General features: G+C 42.6%; 1 protein-coding gene across 1 annotated transcript in view; it reads left to right on the top strand.

Annotated features, from left to right (window-relative positions):
• LOC126426408 (pancreas transcription factor 1 subunit alpha-like) overlaps positions 1–16,218 on the top strand; it is a gene marked incomplete at its 5' end in the record, with an annotated part of 115,067 nt that overhangs the window by 82,971 nt on the left and 15,878 nt on the right. Inside the window, one exon of the mRNA XM_050088326.1 lies at positions 8,232–8,425. Coding sequence (XP_049944283.1) covers positions 8,232–8,419 — 188 coding nt within the window. The remainder of the gene's footprint in view (positions 1–8,231; positions 8,426–16,218) is intronic.

Raw genomic sequence — 16,218 nt, 5'->3', positions numbered from 1 at the left:
GATGGGCAAACTCGTTCATCTTTGGGAACTAGTTCACTGCTGATCGTTCTTTACACACTAGAGATGGGCAAACTCGTTCATCTTTGGGAACTAGTTCACTGCTGATGGTTCTTTACACACTAGAGATGGGCAAACTCGTTCATCTTTGGGAACTAGTTCACTGCTGATCGTTCTTTACACACTAGAGATGGACAAACTCGTTCATCTTTGGGAACTAGTTCACTGCTGATGGTTCTTTACACACTAGAGATGGGCAAACTCGTTCATCTTTGGGAACTAGTTCACTGCTGATGGTTCTTTACACACTAGAGATGGGCAAACTATTTCATCTTTGGGAACTAGTTCACTGCTGATCGTTCTTTACACACTAGAGATGGGCAAACTCGTTCATCTTCGGGAACTAGTTCACTGCTGATGGTTCTTTACACACTAGAGACGGGCAAACTCATTCATCTTTGGGAACTAGTTCACTGCTGATGGTTCTTTACACACTAGAGATGGGCAAACTATTTCATCTTTGGGAACTAGTTCACTGCTGATCGTTCTTTACACACTAGAGATGGGGAAACTCGTTCATCTTTGGGAACTAGTTCACTGCTGATCGTTCTTTACACACTAGAGATGGGCAAACTCGTTCATCTTTGGGAACTAGTTCACTGCTGATCGTTCTTTACACACTAGAGATGGGCAAACTCGTTCATCTTTGGGAACTAGTTCACTGCTGATCGTTCTTTACACACTAGAAATGGGCAAACTCGTTCATCTTTGGGAACTAGTTCACTGCTGATGGTTCTTTACACACTAGAGATGGGCAAACTCGTTCATCTTTGGGAACTAGTTCACTGCTGATGGTTCTTTACACACTAGAGATGGGCAAACTCGTTCATCTTTGGGAACTAGTTCACTGCTGATCGTTCTTTACACACTAGAGATGGGCAAACTCGTTCATCTTTGGGAACTAGTTCACTGCTGATGGTTCTTTACACACTAGAGATGGGCAAACTCGTTCATCTTTGGGAACTAGTTCACTGCTGATCGTTCTTTACACACTAGAGATGGGCAAACTCGTTCATCTTTGGGAACTAGTTCACAGCTGATGGTTCTTTACACACTAGAGATGGGCAAACTCGTTCATCTTTGGGAACTAGTTCACTGCTGATCGTTCTTTACACACTAGAGATGGGCAAACTCGTTCATCTTTGGGAACTAGTTCACTGCTGATGGTTCTTTACACACTAGAGATGGGCAAACTCGTTCATCTTTGGGAACTAGTTCACTGCTGATCGTTCTTTACACACTAGAGATGGGCAAACTCGTTCATCTTTGGGAACTAGTTCACTGCTGATGGTTCTTTACACACTAGAGATGGGCAAACTCGTTCATCTTTGGGAACTAGTTCACTGCTGATCGTTCTTTACACACTAGAGATGGGCAAACTCGTTAATCTTTGGGAACTAGTTCACTGCTGATCGTTCTTTACACACTAGAGATGGGCAAACTTGTTCATCTTTGGGAACTAGTTCACTGCTGATCGTTCTTTACACACTAGAGATGGGCAAACTCGTTCATCTTTGGGAACTAGTTCACTGCTGATCGTTCTTTACACACTAGAGATGGGCAAACTCGTTCATCTTTGGGAACTAGTTCACTGCTGATGGTTCTTTACACACTAGAGACGGGCAAACTCATTCATCTTTGGGAACTAGTTCACTGCTGATGGTTCTTTACACACTAGAGATGGGCAAACTATTTCATCTTTGGGAACTAGTTCACTGCTGATCGTTCTTTACACACTAGAGATGGGCAAACTCGTTCATCTTTGGGAACTAGTTCACTGCTGATGGTTCTTTACACACTAGAGACGGGCAAACTCATTCATCTTTGGGAACTAGTTCACTGCTGATGGTTCTTTACACACTAGAGATGGGCAAACTATTTCATCTTTGGGAACTAGTTCACTGCTGATCGTTCTTTACACACTAGAGATGGGGAAACTCGTTCATCTTTGGGAACTAGTTCACTGCTGATCGTTCTTTACACACTAGAGATGGGCAAACTCGTTCATCTTTGGGAACTAGTTCACTGCTGATCGTTCTTTACACACTAGAGATGGGCAAACTCGTTCATCTTTGGGAACTAGTTCACTGCTGATCGTTCTTTACACACTAGAAATGGGCAAACTCGTTCATCTTTGGGAACTAGTTCACTGCTGATGGTTCTTTACACACTAGAGATGGGCAAACTCGTTCATCTTTGGGAACTAGTTCACTGCTGATGGTTCTTTACACACTAGAGATGGGCAAACTCGTTCATCTTTGGGAACTAGTTCACTGCTGATCGTTCTTTACACACTAGAGATGGGCAAACTCGTTCATCTTTGGGAACTAGTTCACTGCTGATGGTTCTTTACACACTAGAGATGGGCAAACTCGTTCATCTTTGGGAACTAGTTCACTGCTGATCGTTCTTTACACACTAGAGATGGGCAAACTCGTTCATCTTTGGGAACTAGTTCACTGCTGATCGTTCTTTACACACTAGAGATGGGCAAACTCGTTCATCTTTGGGAACTAGTTCACTGCTGATCGTTCTTTACACACTAGAAATGGGCAAACTCGTTCATCTTTGGGAACTAGTTCACTGCTGATGGTTCTTTACACACTAGAGATGGGCAAACTCGTTCATCTTTGGGAACTAGTTCACTGCTGATGGTTCTTTACACACTAGAGATGGGCAAACTCGTTCATCTTTGGGAACTAGTTCACTGCTGATGGTTCTTTACACACTAGAGATGGGCAAACTCGCTCATCTTTGGGAACTAGTTCACTGCTGATCGTTCTTTTTTGGGAACCGTTCATTTTCACTCGTTCACCATTCATTTGTGCTTAGTATATGGTTCTTATGAGAAACTGAAAACCGGTAGTGTAGGTGACTGAAGGATGGAGGGCACCAAGAGGGTACACTTGCCTCCCCCTGAAGTATAGAGTTTTATTCATTACAGAATTCTTACACACTTTTAGAAGTAATTTCTGTGATTCTACAGAACCTCTCGTTTAGCCAACCGTAGTCTTGTGTGGCTGATCGCAGGGAAATCATATAAGGTGGCGCACGGAAAACCGGCCCCGAGTACAGACTGCTCGCCAATTACGGACGATGTGTTGCCGGTTACGAGCAGATACAACAAACAGACAAACATGTAATAATTAGGCAGTGAAGAAATAACAAGCTAATGCAAGCAACAATTGCGAAACAATCGATGACGATGTGTAGAGAGCTGGAGCAGAGAACATGAAAATCTCACGCGACGAGTATGAGCTATAGCTCATGTAGTCTTGTAAACCTGTTGGTGGCTGTTTCCCAACGTGATAGACCACAAGTGTCTTGTAAAAAATTCTTCGTTTCAACTTCCACTACATAGCTAGGCTACGTTGTAAACAATAATCGTTTGCACCCTATATATACTTCACGTTCTCTCTGAGTTCGTAGGCGAAGTAGACTTTATGGAAGCTTAAAATAAAATGTGGTTTTCTCATAGTATTTGCATCATATGATTAGTAAAAATTAGGTTTTTATGTTGCATTATTAAAGTTAATGCAGCAATAATAATAATAATTAAGTTCGTAGTAATAAAGTTTTTGGTTTGAAAGCTCCTTCTGAACAAATGTTTTTGAGATAATAAGTAAATACGATTTTAATGCAATCTACGTCTTTTCAAATGGAGAGGCACCGCTTTTCCTGCTAAGCCAAAATGACCCACAACCCACTTTTTTTTTCTTTTAAAGATACCACACTAGCAGGTAATGCAAATTGGAAACAACCAAACTTAAAAATAACTAGAGCCCTCCTAAATGCAATGTTTTGTATATGAAAGATACACGAAAATCGTTTTATATGAATTTTCTTACACAAAAAATTAAGCAAATTATTGAAAGTTAGCTGCTAAATCAAGTCGATGAAACCAAAAAGATAAATGAATAGCAAAAAAAAGTTGCCTTGTTATAAGTATGTCTTCTGCTGTTCATCGATACAATGAAGTGAGCTGATATGCCCTTTTGTTACCTGAAAAGACGTACCTATTACATACAGCGTAATTTTTATGTAATTTACTAAACTATAAAATACTTTTTGATTACCGGTCGTGGACGCTGAATAGCCAGAACCACTTGCAAGAACAGTTTCGAACACACGTAAAATAGGCGAGCGCAGTGAACGAAACGAACAACTGGATGCTGAACTGACTAGGAGCAGTCGGCAGTGGAACTGAGACAGGCGGTCATGCGAAGAACGACGAGTGCGGCCGAGGGAGGCCGAGACTGAGACGAGGACGTGACCGAGGCTGGAACGAGAACTGCCCAAGTGACCGCCGCAACCGAAGTGAACTATGAACCGATCGTTCCTCTTTCCCGGGAACTATAAGTAGACCGCCGCTACCGAAGTGAACTACGAACCGATCGCTCCTCGGAATTCGTTCCTCGGTCCTTTCGTTCATCTTGGTGAACCATTCCTTTGCACCCGTTCGTTCGCGAACTACCAAACTCTAATACACACCTACATGATCATAACGTGTTCCTGACGGTAGTGGCCAAAAGTGTGAGGTGGTTCAAGAAACACAGTGGCGGGTTCCAATTGATGTGCTGCTCGCCCCACTCGCCATATCTGAACTCGATCGATCTGGGGTGTGATTGAATGTGACATCAGAGCTCATTGCCCCCCTCCCCAGAATTACGGTAGTTTGGTGACTTGTATGAGCAGGTGTGGTGCCAACTCCTTCCAGCGACCTACTGAGGTATCACTGCTTCCACACCACGACGCGTCGCCACTGTTAGCTGTGCTAAAGGTGGACATACTGGCTGTTAGGTAGATGGTCACGTGTTCTGGCTGATAAAAATACGAGCGGAGTTCGGAAAGTCCGTGCAAAGTCCAAGAGATGGCACCACCGGCGCGTATCGAGGTCGTACTTAGTTAGTAGCATCTTTGGAAAGAACCATAGAGTAAATATCTCTGGAGTAGGCATTGCGTTCTGCGCATGTTGTCAACATTAAACCAGGATTGTCACGTGTTTTCAGGACAATGCTGTGCGTGTGTGCTTTCCGCAGCGTTTGTAATATCAAGAGCTTTTGTTGTGTTTCACCGTTTGTTGATAGTGTAATAGCGATGGTGAATTACTGTTGTTGCTATGGATGCAAAGAAAAATATGTGAAACGAGGGATAGTAACTTGTCACGGGTACATACCATGTAGCTCTAATTATAGTTATCATATTAGTAAGAGACACTGTATATGTTAAAAATTTCGAGACGCATTATAATTAAGGCTTGATTCCGTAGACCTATCTTTTTACGATTTTATGACTATATAATAAATATTACGGCTCGTACAAAAGCTTACAAACAATCGCTTCCTCTCGTAAATTTGCTAGCGGAACAGGAAAGGGAATGGTTAGTTGTTTTAGCAAATACTATCCTCCATGCATTTATCAGCGACTGTTCGATTATGTTCATAGATTACTCAGTCTACTATTTATTTAATAAACTGGGAGCAAGTACGTAAAATGCGTTAAATAAACACTTCAAAGTGTCAGCAGTAAGAAAAATTGAGCTTTAGGTCGCAAAAACGAAAAATACGCAGAAATATCAGAAAAAAAGGAAGAATTAGCAGGGATATAATCGCTAATGTGTGGCAAATTCGGTGTTTTTCGGACACTTGCAAAAGTACTAGAGTACTGTTAAGTCGTTTTGCAAAACTATCACTGCAAGAAGGTGTACGTCAGGCTCTTTAATACTATAAAGTGCCGCATCATACCGAAAACTACCAAAAATCGAGTGCATATGAACTGTGACACCTATCGCAAAGAAACAGACTGCGTTATCACTTGCCATTAAAAGTTACGTAGCTGGTTTATTCCCAGTATCAAATGGATACTGTTAAAATGTCTGCGCAACATATATAAATAATGCACGACACGTACGAAAAGAATCCGTCTGTACTCGGGATGTAGTGACATTCTAAATATACAGGGCGCTATACGGGCAAACACACGACGTCCCGAGAACGCGTGACCTGGCCGGCAGTGTATGTTGACAACACAAAATCTGTTCTGCGCATGTGTATGCTCACTCCAGACATATTTATTCTATGGAAAGAACGCACACCAAGTTTCATCCATCTTGGTCTATTTCTTTGTGTTTCGCATTCGTATGAATCAAGGAAGTCAAGTGATTGTCCAAAAATGGACGAAAAAAAATTTCGTGTCGTCATTAAACATTAGTTTATGAAAGGCTAAACGCCCCAGGAGACTAAAGGGAAGCTTGATAAACATTACGGCGACTCTGCACCTTCGATTAGAACAGTTTATAAGTGGTTTCAAAATTTTCGCAGTGTGATGCAGAACGTTCTGGACGCCCTGTAGAGGAATTTATTCCGGACATTGGCACGAAGTGATGAAGGACTTTCCGCCATCGCCTCTCCTTCCCTTGCCGTCCAAATACTGGCCGTGAAAATTCCATCACCACAAGGATTCGAACCGGATTACCTCCGAAATTGATAAAATCCATGATTTGGTAATGGATGACCGTAGAGTTAAGGTGCCTGAGATTGCTAGCGCTGTCGGCATCTCGAATGAATGGGTACATGATATTTTCCATAAACATTTGGACATGAGACAGCTATCCACAAGATGGGTTCCGCGATTGCTCACGCTTGACCAAAAACGGAATCATGTGAAGTGTTGCAAAAATGGTTTGCAGCTGTTCAGGAAGAAACTGCAGGACTTTAAGCGTCGTTTCGTCACTTTGGATGAAACATGGATACATTACTATACTCCTGGGACCAAAGAACAAATTCAACAATGAGTTACCAAGGGAGAATCTGCACCAAAAAGGGCGAAGACCATTCCTTCGGCCGGAAAAGTTACGGCGACTGTCATTTGGGATTCACAAGGGATAATCCTCATCGACTATCTGGAAAAGGATACAACTATTACAGGTGCATATTATTCACCGCTATTGGACCGTTTGGAAAGCGAGCTGCAAGGAAAACGCCTGCGATTGGACTGCAAAAAAGTGCTTTTCCATTATGACAATGCATCAGCACACACCTCAGCAGTTGTGGTCGCAAAATTAATGGAAATAGGATTGCAGCTCGTTGCACATCCCCCCTTGGTTCCCTCGGACTGCTATTTGTTCCCCAATTTGAAGAAATGGCTGGCGGGACAGAGATTTTATTCAAACGAGGAGGTGATTGCAGCATCTAATAGCTATTTTGCAGACTTGGGCAGTTCCTATTATTCAGAAAGGATCAACAAATTAGAACAGCCAGAATAAGATTTTCACTCTGCAGCAGAGTGTGGGGACTCGAACTCGGGACCTTTGCCTTTCGCGGGCAAGTGCTCTACCAACTGAGCTACCCAAGCACGACTCACGCCCCGTCCTCACAGCTTTACTTCTGCCAGTACCTCGTCTCCTACCTTCCAAACTTTACAGAAGCTCTCCTGCAAACCTTGCAGAACTAGCACTCCTGAAAGAAAGGATATAGCGGAGACATGGCTTAGCCACAGCCTGTGGATGTTTCCAGAATGAGATTTTCACTCTGCAGCGGAGTGTGCGCTGACACGAAACTTCCTGGGAGATTAAAACTGTGTGCCGGACTGAGACTCGAACTCGGGACCTTTGCCTTTCGCGGGCAAGTGCTCTACCAACTGAGCTCTGAGGATGGGGCGTGAGTCGTTCTTGGGTAGTTCAGTCAGTAGAGCACTTGCCCGCAAAAGGCAAAGGTCCCGAGTTCGAGTCTCGGTCCGGCACACAGTTTTAATCTTCCAGGAAGTTTCAAATTAGAACAGCGTTGGACGAAGTGTATAGGCCTAAAAGGAGACTATGTCGAAAAATAAAAAAGTTTTACCCCAAACACGTAAGTGGTTTTTATTTTTGCACAGACTTTTCACACGCCCCTCGTACATCAAACATGTCTGAGGCCTGAAAAGGTCTGTGGAACCATATAGTTTCATTTGATCTCCATTTATGTTGAAGCATGCATTTCTCAAGGTGTTTTCCATAGTTTTGTCGAGTGTCAGTGTTTGCTGTGACTTAGGTGTTTGTGTTTGTATGTGCGTCTGTTTGGGATGGGAGGTGAAGTGGATAGGGGGGTTTTGATCCCTCACATATGAGTGGGAACACAGTAGCAAAGCAGTGAGTCCCCTTATAATAAGTGCGCTGTGTGATCTGCTGTACCCTACAGGAGGCTTCGGCTGCCCGTTCACGGCGCATTCACTATCGTGGTCGAGCAGCCGGTCGGAGCGCACGCCCACCGCCGCCGGGCTGATGTTCGCCAAGGTGTGGACCCCAGAGGACCCCAGGGCTGCCAGCAAGGCCGCCTCGGCTGTGCCAGCCGGCGACGCCCCCACGCCGGCGCCGCAGCGCTTCTGACACCAGGTAGCCGCCTGCCCAACTCCTGCCTCAACCTCTCACTCTCCACCTCCTACTCTTTCTCACTCTCATTCACACTGCCACTCTTTCCCTCTCATTCTGCTTCTCTCTCTCTCGTCCTTCTCTCACTGTTACTCACCTCTTCTCCTCCCCCCCTTCTCTCTCTCTCTCTCTCTCTCTCTCTCTCTCACACACACACACACACACACACACACACACAGACACCACATCAACGATGCACCGCAAAACGTACTGGTATACCGCAACAGCGATCTAGTGGCAGGAAGGGTTCTAACAACCCTTCCACAACAAAGGTCAAAAATTAATTATGATTGTGGTGTTGCTCACGCTGCTAAATATTGCATTTTCGGGCAACAACAAAGTTATATTATGTGGCAGCTGTCACTAGAGCACAGTTAATAAAGTCATTTCTTGAAACAAGGATAAACTAGGCACTCATCTTTTCGTGTTTCTCACGCTGGTCTCGTTGTGAACTCATGGCTCAATCGTCGAAAATCTAGGTGGTGATGATACCAAGCTCGGATGCAAAGATGCCTAGGTGTTGTTCTGCGATATTCAAAAGTTTTATAGATGTGTTTCATAAACCATTCTTGAAATTTAAACTTTTGCAAATTAGGACAATGGTGATGTAAAAAAGTAATCAGCACTCCGAATTTAAGTTACACTTCTTTTTTATTACTTTTGTTGCAATATCACGTAACTCGTTCCAAAACATCACTTCACAATATAAAACATACATGAAAATGTCTTCCTCACTGTTAAAGTTCACATTTCATAAACTGACTACAATCTGCGTCTTTTTAACATGACGACCAAAGCTTGACTACCTAAAAACCGCTTACGTGCCTAAAAATCAGAGTTACAAGTATGTCAACTATCATAGTCACAAAAGAAAGAATACACATAACAATATGTACACATCGATGTATCGAAGTACCTCTACATTAACGAAATCAAGTCTGAATGTTGTCACAGAAGTATGTTAACTATTTTATAGAAACACAGTAGAATATTTCCGGTATCAAGAGGTTGAGGTGAGGTGCCATAATTGTTACGTAATTCAAGTACCATTACAGGCTGAAACTACGAAAATGAGCAGACACATTATCCATGCACCAGAACAGAGAGCAGTCCTAATCTACTGTCAATCCACGCATGCGCACCAGGCAGCAATAATTGACGCATGCGCAGAAGGGGGTACTGCAGAGCTTTCTGCTTGTTAGTTGCTTATTGTTAGGTGGCTGGAGGCTAATATCAGATCTTCGTTAATGAATCGGTGACTGCTGGCAGACGCATCACAGTGAACGAATTGTCGCGCTACGTTGGGATAGGGAAAGGAAGTGTTTGCAGAATACTGAAAGTGTTAGCGTTAAAAAAGGTTTGTGCCAGGTTGGTTCCCAGGATATCGACAGTGGCTCACAAAGAAACAAGAAAAGCGGTATGCAACGAACTTTTGGAACCGTACGAGAATGGCGGAGATGAATTTTTTGGAAGAATTGTGATGAAACATGGCTCCATCACTTTTCACCAGAGATGAAGAGGCAATCAATGGAGTGGCATCATGCAAATTCACCCAAGGAAAAAAAAAAAAAATTCAAAAGCACACCTTCTGCTGGAAAAGTTATGGCTATGGTGTTTTTCGATTCTGAAGGATAGTTCCTTATGGACATCATGTCAAGTGGAACCCCCATAAATTCTGATGCATATGTGACGACACTGAAGAAACTTCAAGCTCGACTGAGTCGTGTTCGGCCACATCGGCAAAAGCAGGATTTTTTGCTGTTGCACGACAATGCACGGCCACATGTCAGTCGAAAAACCGTGGAAGCGATCACAAAATTCTGATAGACAACAGTGAAACACTCGCCTTACAGTCCTGACCTGGCTCCATGTGACTATCATCTCTTTGGGAAACTGAAAGACTCTCTTTTGAAGAAGGTTTGAAGATGACGACTCCCTTGTGCACGCTACCAAACAGTGGCTCCAACAGGTCGGTCCAGAATTCTACCGTGCGGGTATACAAGCGCTGGTTCCAAGATGGCGTCAGGCAGTTGAAAGGGATGGAAATTATGTGGAGAGACGAAAATATTGTTCCTAAAGGATGTCTCTACACACTGTAAAACTTTCAGACATGTAGAATAAAAGATGGATTTAAAAAAAAATAATGTGCAATTCTTTTGGAGCGATCCTCGTACTTACAATGTTAAATTTGTCAATGACAACGTTATAAAATTTTAATGGCTGGTGGAGGAAGAGTCTCTCTCCATTGACCTGTTTTTGTAGATGAGTCGCTTGCATAATTTATTTTTCAGAGAATTTTTTGCGAGTTGTAAAATTTTTTCCACATATTTAAGCTGTATTAATTCATAATTTCTACAATTTTAAACTGAACTTCTTTTAAACATGCATCATTGATGTTCAGCCCAGTTTCTGTAAGTTGTGTAAGTTTCACTGCTCTATGACGGTAAGTTCCTGAAAAAAATGTACTTAATCATTAAAAAAGTAAAGTGTCGGGAATCCGGCTTTAAAAGTGAACATAGTTTGTTGCTGACCTCAGAAGATCCCTGCGCCATATCCTGGGTCAACTGCATTTTCTTCATCCTCCCTGGCTCTCTTAGCATTCCTTGAGTGCGTTCTTGCCTTCGTACTCTGCTTTGTTCACACGGACAGCATCCAATTAGGAAGATGGCATCACCATATTTTCCGCAGGTTGTACGCCTATCTCTTGAAGCAGCCTAACTCTCACCACATTGTCACCATTAAATGAAAGAATTGCTTCATAAACCCCAAATTCAATGTATCTTTACCTACAAATACAGTTTCAGGAATTCTAGACCATATGACACTGTTAAATGATTCATTTGGGTTCTGGAAGGACAAGAAACAAGTGAATACAGCGCGCAAAGAGGGCAGCCAACTGTGAGCACGAAATATTTTCACAAATCAGCAAATCAGGTCTTTGAAGTGAAGTGCAAGAAGTTGACAGAAGGCAAAAGGGGGGCGTGGCAACATGTGCTGCCCTTTAAGTAAATGAATATTTAAAGCCTTTAATGCCCTTAGAAAACGTATTTCTCTAGTAAAATACACTCCAAGGAATGTATATGAGCAAAAAAAAATTTTTTATATTTTGTCGCCTATGAAGGTACAATATTTCCTTAATTCAGGCATATAGCGAGGAAAGGTGTATTTATGACCCATTGTATCATAATGAGGAACGTCGGTAATCGTTTCTTTCTGAGTAATATCCGTATAATGTTACACGGTGAATTTCGATTTGTATCGTAATGCCTTACTTAACGAAAGTTCACGTTTGATTTGATTGCATCTCTTGCGTTATTTCAGCGTGCCAGAAAGTAGAAAGTGGCAGTGGTTGGGTAGAAAGTAGCCAGGAAACGTAACGTTAAAACTAGCCTGCAACGTAACAGGGCTTTTATCGGTATTTTATTCGTGATTTAGGCTGTTATGATCACAAAACGTATAAATATAGGATTTAATTCTTGTTTTCGAGAGTGTGAGACAGCCTCCCTAACGACCGTGTCACACTTGTTACTTCCATCTTCTATCAAAGGCAGCAGCTTCTCGAAACAGGCCATGTCCATCCACTCTAAGTTTCGAAATTCTTGCGGACCTTCGAGACTCAGTTCATTCATAAGCAGTGAATAAAATCCCCTCCCTTCGTCCGTTCTTTTCTGCCAGGGTCGAACTCAACAACCTCGGGCTTTTCGTTTTCGTCGCCGTTCTGTCCTAATCTGAAGATTTACTGTCACTGCCAAGGCAATAGCTCCAAAAACAAGTGGGTCCCTCCATGTGTAAAATGCTGTATAAATACATGTACCTTTGTAACCGAGTGGGCAACGGCCTTGCCGCAGTGGATACACCGGTTCCCGTGATATCACCGAAGTTAAGCGCTGTCGGGCGTGGCCCGCACTCGGATGGGTGACCATCCAGGCCGCCATACGCTGTTGCCATTTTTCGGGGTGCACTCAGCCTCGTTGTGCCAATTGAGGAGCTACTCGACCGAATAGCAACGGCTTCGGTCAAGAATACCATCATAACGACCGGGAGAGGGGTGTGCTGACCCCACGCCCCTCCTATCCGCATCCTCCACTGAGGATGACACGGCGGTCGGATGGTCCCGGTACGCCACTCGTAGCCTGAGGACGGAGTGCTTTTTGTAACCAAGTGCCGTAATATAAAATCAACTGTTGAATCTGTAATTCAGAACAGTAGTAATCTACATAAGAAAATAATAATTAGTTAATAAATAATGATAAAAACAGTTTCTTATTAAATGGGAACCTTGAGCTCACATAATTTGAACGAATGACGTTCCAATATGTCACACAGTCCCCTTTGTCCCGCGCGACTTTACAAGAGATCAGGTGTACCCCGCGTGGATGGTGTAATAGGTCTACGCAATCCAGCCTGCACTACAGATATGCATGCTTTGCGCACTGGTGCATAGGTGTACGGCTTAGGCCCATCGTGTAATACGGTTCTTTTCCAGGACCGTACCGTAGCCACGGCGAGATAGCCTACTGCTCAGGACGAAGGCACAGAGGGGTGCAAGAACTCGCTGGAAAAACAGCCCTGTAAAAACCGTTTAACACTCTCAGACAATGTGGTACCGTCTGGAGCCACCCTCGTGTAACATGCACTGTAGTGACATCTGTGGCCACCCTCAACAGCTGCAGTAGGTGCTGCCATCTAGCACCTGCAGCTTCAACTACTTCACATGTTTCGACTCTTAGCAATTAGACGAGAAAATGTAGGAAACATTTTTGTATGCAGTGCACGATTGTATTTGTTTTCAAATTGTGATTGAATTTTTCTCTATAATGCGTGTTTTGGACATGGACTAGGTGCTTTTGACTGTGTTGACCACTCACTTCTGCTCTCTAAACTTGAGTACTATGGAATATGTGATAAAAGTTTAAAACTCATCAAATCATACCTCAATAAAAGGAACCAGGTGGTGAGTTCAGGAAGTCATCTGTCAAACATACTCGAGGTTCAACATGGAGTGCCACAGGGATCTAAATTGGGACCACTTCTTTTCCTTGTACACATAAATGACTTACCAGGAAATATAGATGTAAAGTCATATATGTATGCAGATGACACAACTTTTCTATCTGTAAACCATGTACTTGATAACCTTGTAAGTGATATGAAATTGGCAAAAGAAAATGCAACATCATGGTTTAATGCCAATGGTCTGCTATTAAATGAGGAAAAGACCCAGAATATGTGGTTCAGTCTATCAAAGTCTACAAAAATAGAAAAACAAAAGGCAAAGTTTTTAGGTATTGTACTTGACAACAGTCTAACATGGAACTCTCATGTAGATCACATAGTGGTTAGGTTGTCAAGAGTTATATATTTGTTGAAGAGACTGATGTGTTGTGTGACATTTGAGTATGTAAGGACAGCATACTTTGCCTTTTTTCAATCTGTTTTAAGGTATGGGTTAATACTCTGGGGAAACAGCAGAAAAATAAATGAAATTATGGTGATCCAGAAGAAAGCAATCAGAGTAATGGCTAAGGTAGATAATAGAACACATTGTAAACCATTGTTCACTAAATATAGAATTTTAACAGTAATTAATTTATATATTCTTGACAGTGTTAACTACATACTTGCTGAACTACCTAATTTAAATGTAACAAATGAAAGACATGGCTACTATACAAGAACGTGTACTTCTCTGCTGTTGCCACAAAATAGATTAGCCAAAACTAACAATAGTCATAAGTATATGGCAATTAAAATATATAACAAATTGTCTAAAAATGGGTCAATCAAACCTGACAAATTATTTAAAGACAATGTTCATAACTTCTTGTTAACCAATCCATTCTATTCATTAGAAGAATTTTTAGAAATGCCTAATATCAACTTAAATGTGTAAAAAATTTTTTTTGTAAAATTAATAAGTTAAGTGAACTGACGAAGTCTATTGCATGTAACAATGCTGAATGACTAATAAAGAATCTGAATCTGAATCTGCAAAAAACTGTCCGGTTCAGTTTATACTGCGTGCATTGGGATAATAATTAAATTTATGCCCCACTGCAGACTCCTAACTAAGGTACGAGCATATAGGATTGGTTCCCAAGTATGTGAGTGGCTCGAAGACTTCTTAAGTAATAGAACCCAGTACGTTGTCCTCGATGGTAAGTGTTCATCGGAGGTGAGGGTATCATCTGGAGTGCCCCAGGGAAGTGTGGTAGGTCCGCTGTTGTTTTCTATCTACATAAATGATCTTTAGGGTAGGGTGGATAGCAATGTGCGGCTGTTTGTTGATGATGCTGTGGTATACGGGAAGGTGTCGTCGTTGAGTGACTGTCGGAGGATACAAGATGACTTGGACAGGATTTGTGATTGGTGTAAAGAATGGCAGCTAACTCTAAATATAGATAAGTGTAAATTAATGCATATGAATAGGAAAAAGACTCCCGTAATGTTTGAATAGTCCATTAGTAGTGTAGCGCTTGACACAGTCACGTCGATTAAATATTTGGGCGTAACATTGCAGAGCGATATGAAGTGGGACAAGCATGTAATGGCAGTTGTGGGAAAGGCGGATAGTCGTCTTCGGTTCATTGGTAGAATTTTGGGAAGATGTGGTTCATCTGTAAAGGAGACCGCTTATAAAACACTAATACGACCTGTTCTTGAGTAATGCTCGAGCGTTTGGGATCCCTATCAGGTCGGATTGAGGGAGGACGTAGAAGCAATTCAGAGGCGGGCTGCTAGATTTGTTACTGGTAGGTTTGACCATCACGCGAGTGTTACGGAAATGCTTCAGGAACTCGGGTGGGAGTCTCTAGAGGAAAGGAGGCGTTCTTTTCGTGAATCGCTACTGAGGAAATTTAGAGAACCAGCATTTGCGGGTGACGGCGGTACAATTTTACTGCCGCCAACTTACATTTCGCGGAAAGACCACAAAGATAAGATAAGAGAGATTAGGGCTCGTACAGAGGCATATATGCAGTCATTTTTCCCTCGTTCTGTTTGGGATTGCAACAGGGAGAGAAGATGCTAGTTGTGGTACGAGGTACCCTCCGCCACGCACTGTATGGTCGATTGCCGAGAATTTATGTAGATGTATTTATTTATTTTCGTAGTTATTGCGCTGGCTCCTTTTGAAACCACTGCAGTTCTAAGGGTAACATGAGTGGCCGCGACAGGTCGTTGTATTTCCCTGTCACACGATGTACTCTCGCACAATAAAGGAAGAGGAAATTCGGGCGTGCCTTTTGGAAGGGATTTCTCCTGATGCCAACTCAGACACTGATGGCAGCAGTGAAAGTGGAGATATTGTGGTAATTGAAGACAGTGAGCTAGATTTGGAGGTGGCAAGCTGTAACACATATTTTTCCAGACTAATCAGAAACTCCCGGACGTCCAGGTACATCATCAGAACGATGAGCAAAAAAAATGTAAAACTGTTGTTCCAGCACGCAACAAAAGCGGAGCATCAGCCAATATATGGCACCTTAAGCCGCAATGTACTCTGTAGCACAAACGAGGAGCCTTTCAGGAGCCGAGGGAAGTACGCCCTGTGTCTGGTAGCCCTATACATAACAACAGAAAGGAAGTGCATTTTACCTTACCACCAAAAGTAACCACATTTCATACGCACTGGCTCCATTTGAAACCACCCCGTATTTGTCCAAGTAATGTACACACATCAAAAAAAGTTTTGCAGCACCCCGGTTCCCAGAACTCCTGAGGATAGACGCTGACTGTGGATATTGTATCACAGACAC

The sequence above is a fragment of the Schistocerca serialis genome, chromosome 11 (assembly GCF_023864345.2).
Source record: "Schistocerca serialis cubense isolate TAMUIC-IGC-003099 chromosome 11, iqSchSeri2.2, whole genome shotgun sequence".
NCBI lineage: Eukaryota > Metazoa > Arthropoda > Insecta > Orthoptera > Acrididae > Schistocerca > Schistocerca serialis.
Note: the sequence above shows the minus strand (reverse complement) of the source record. Positions and strands in the feature narration are given on the sequence as shown.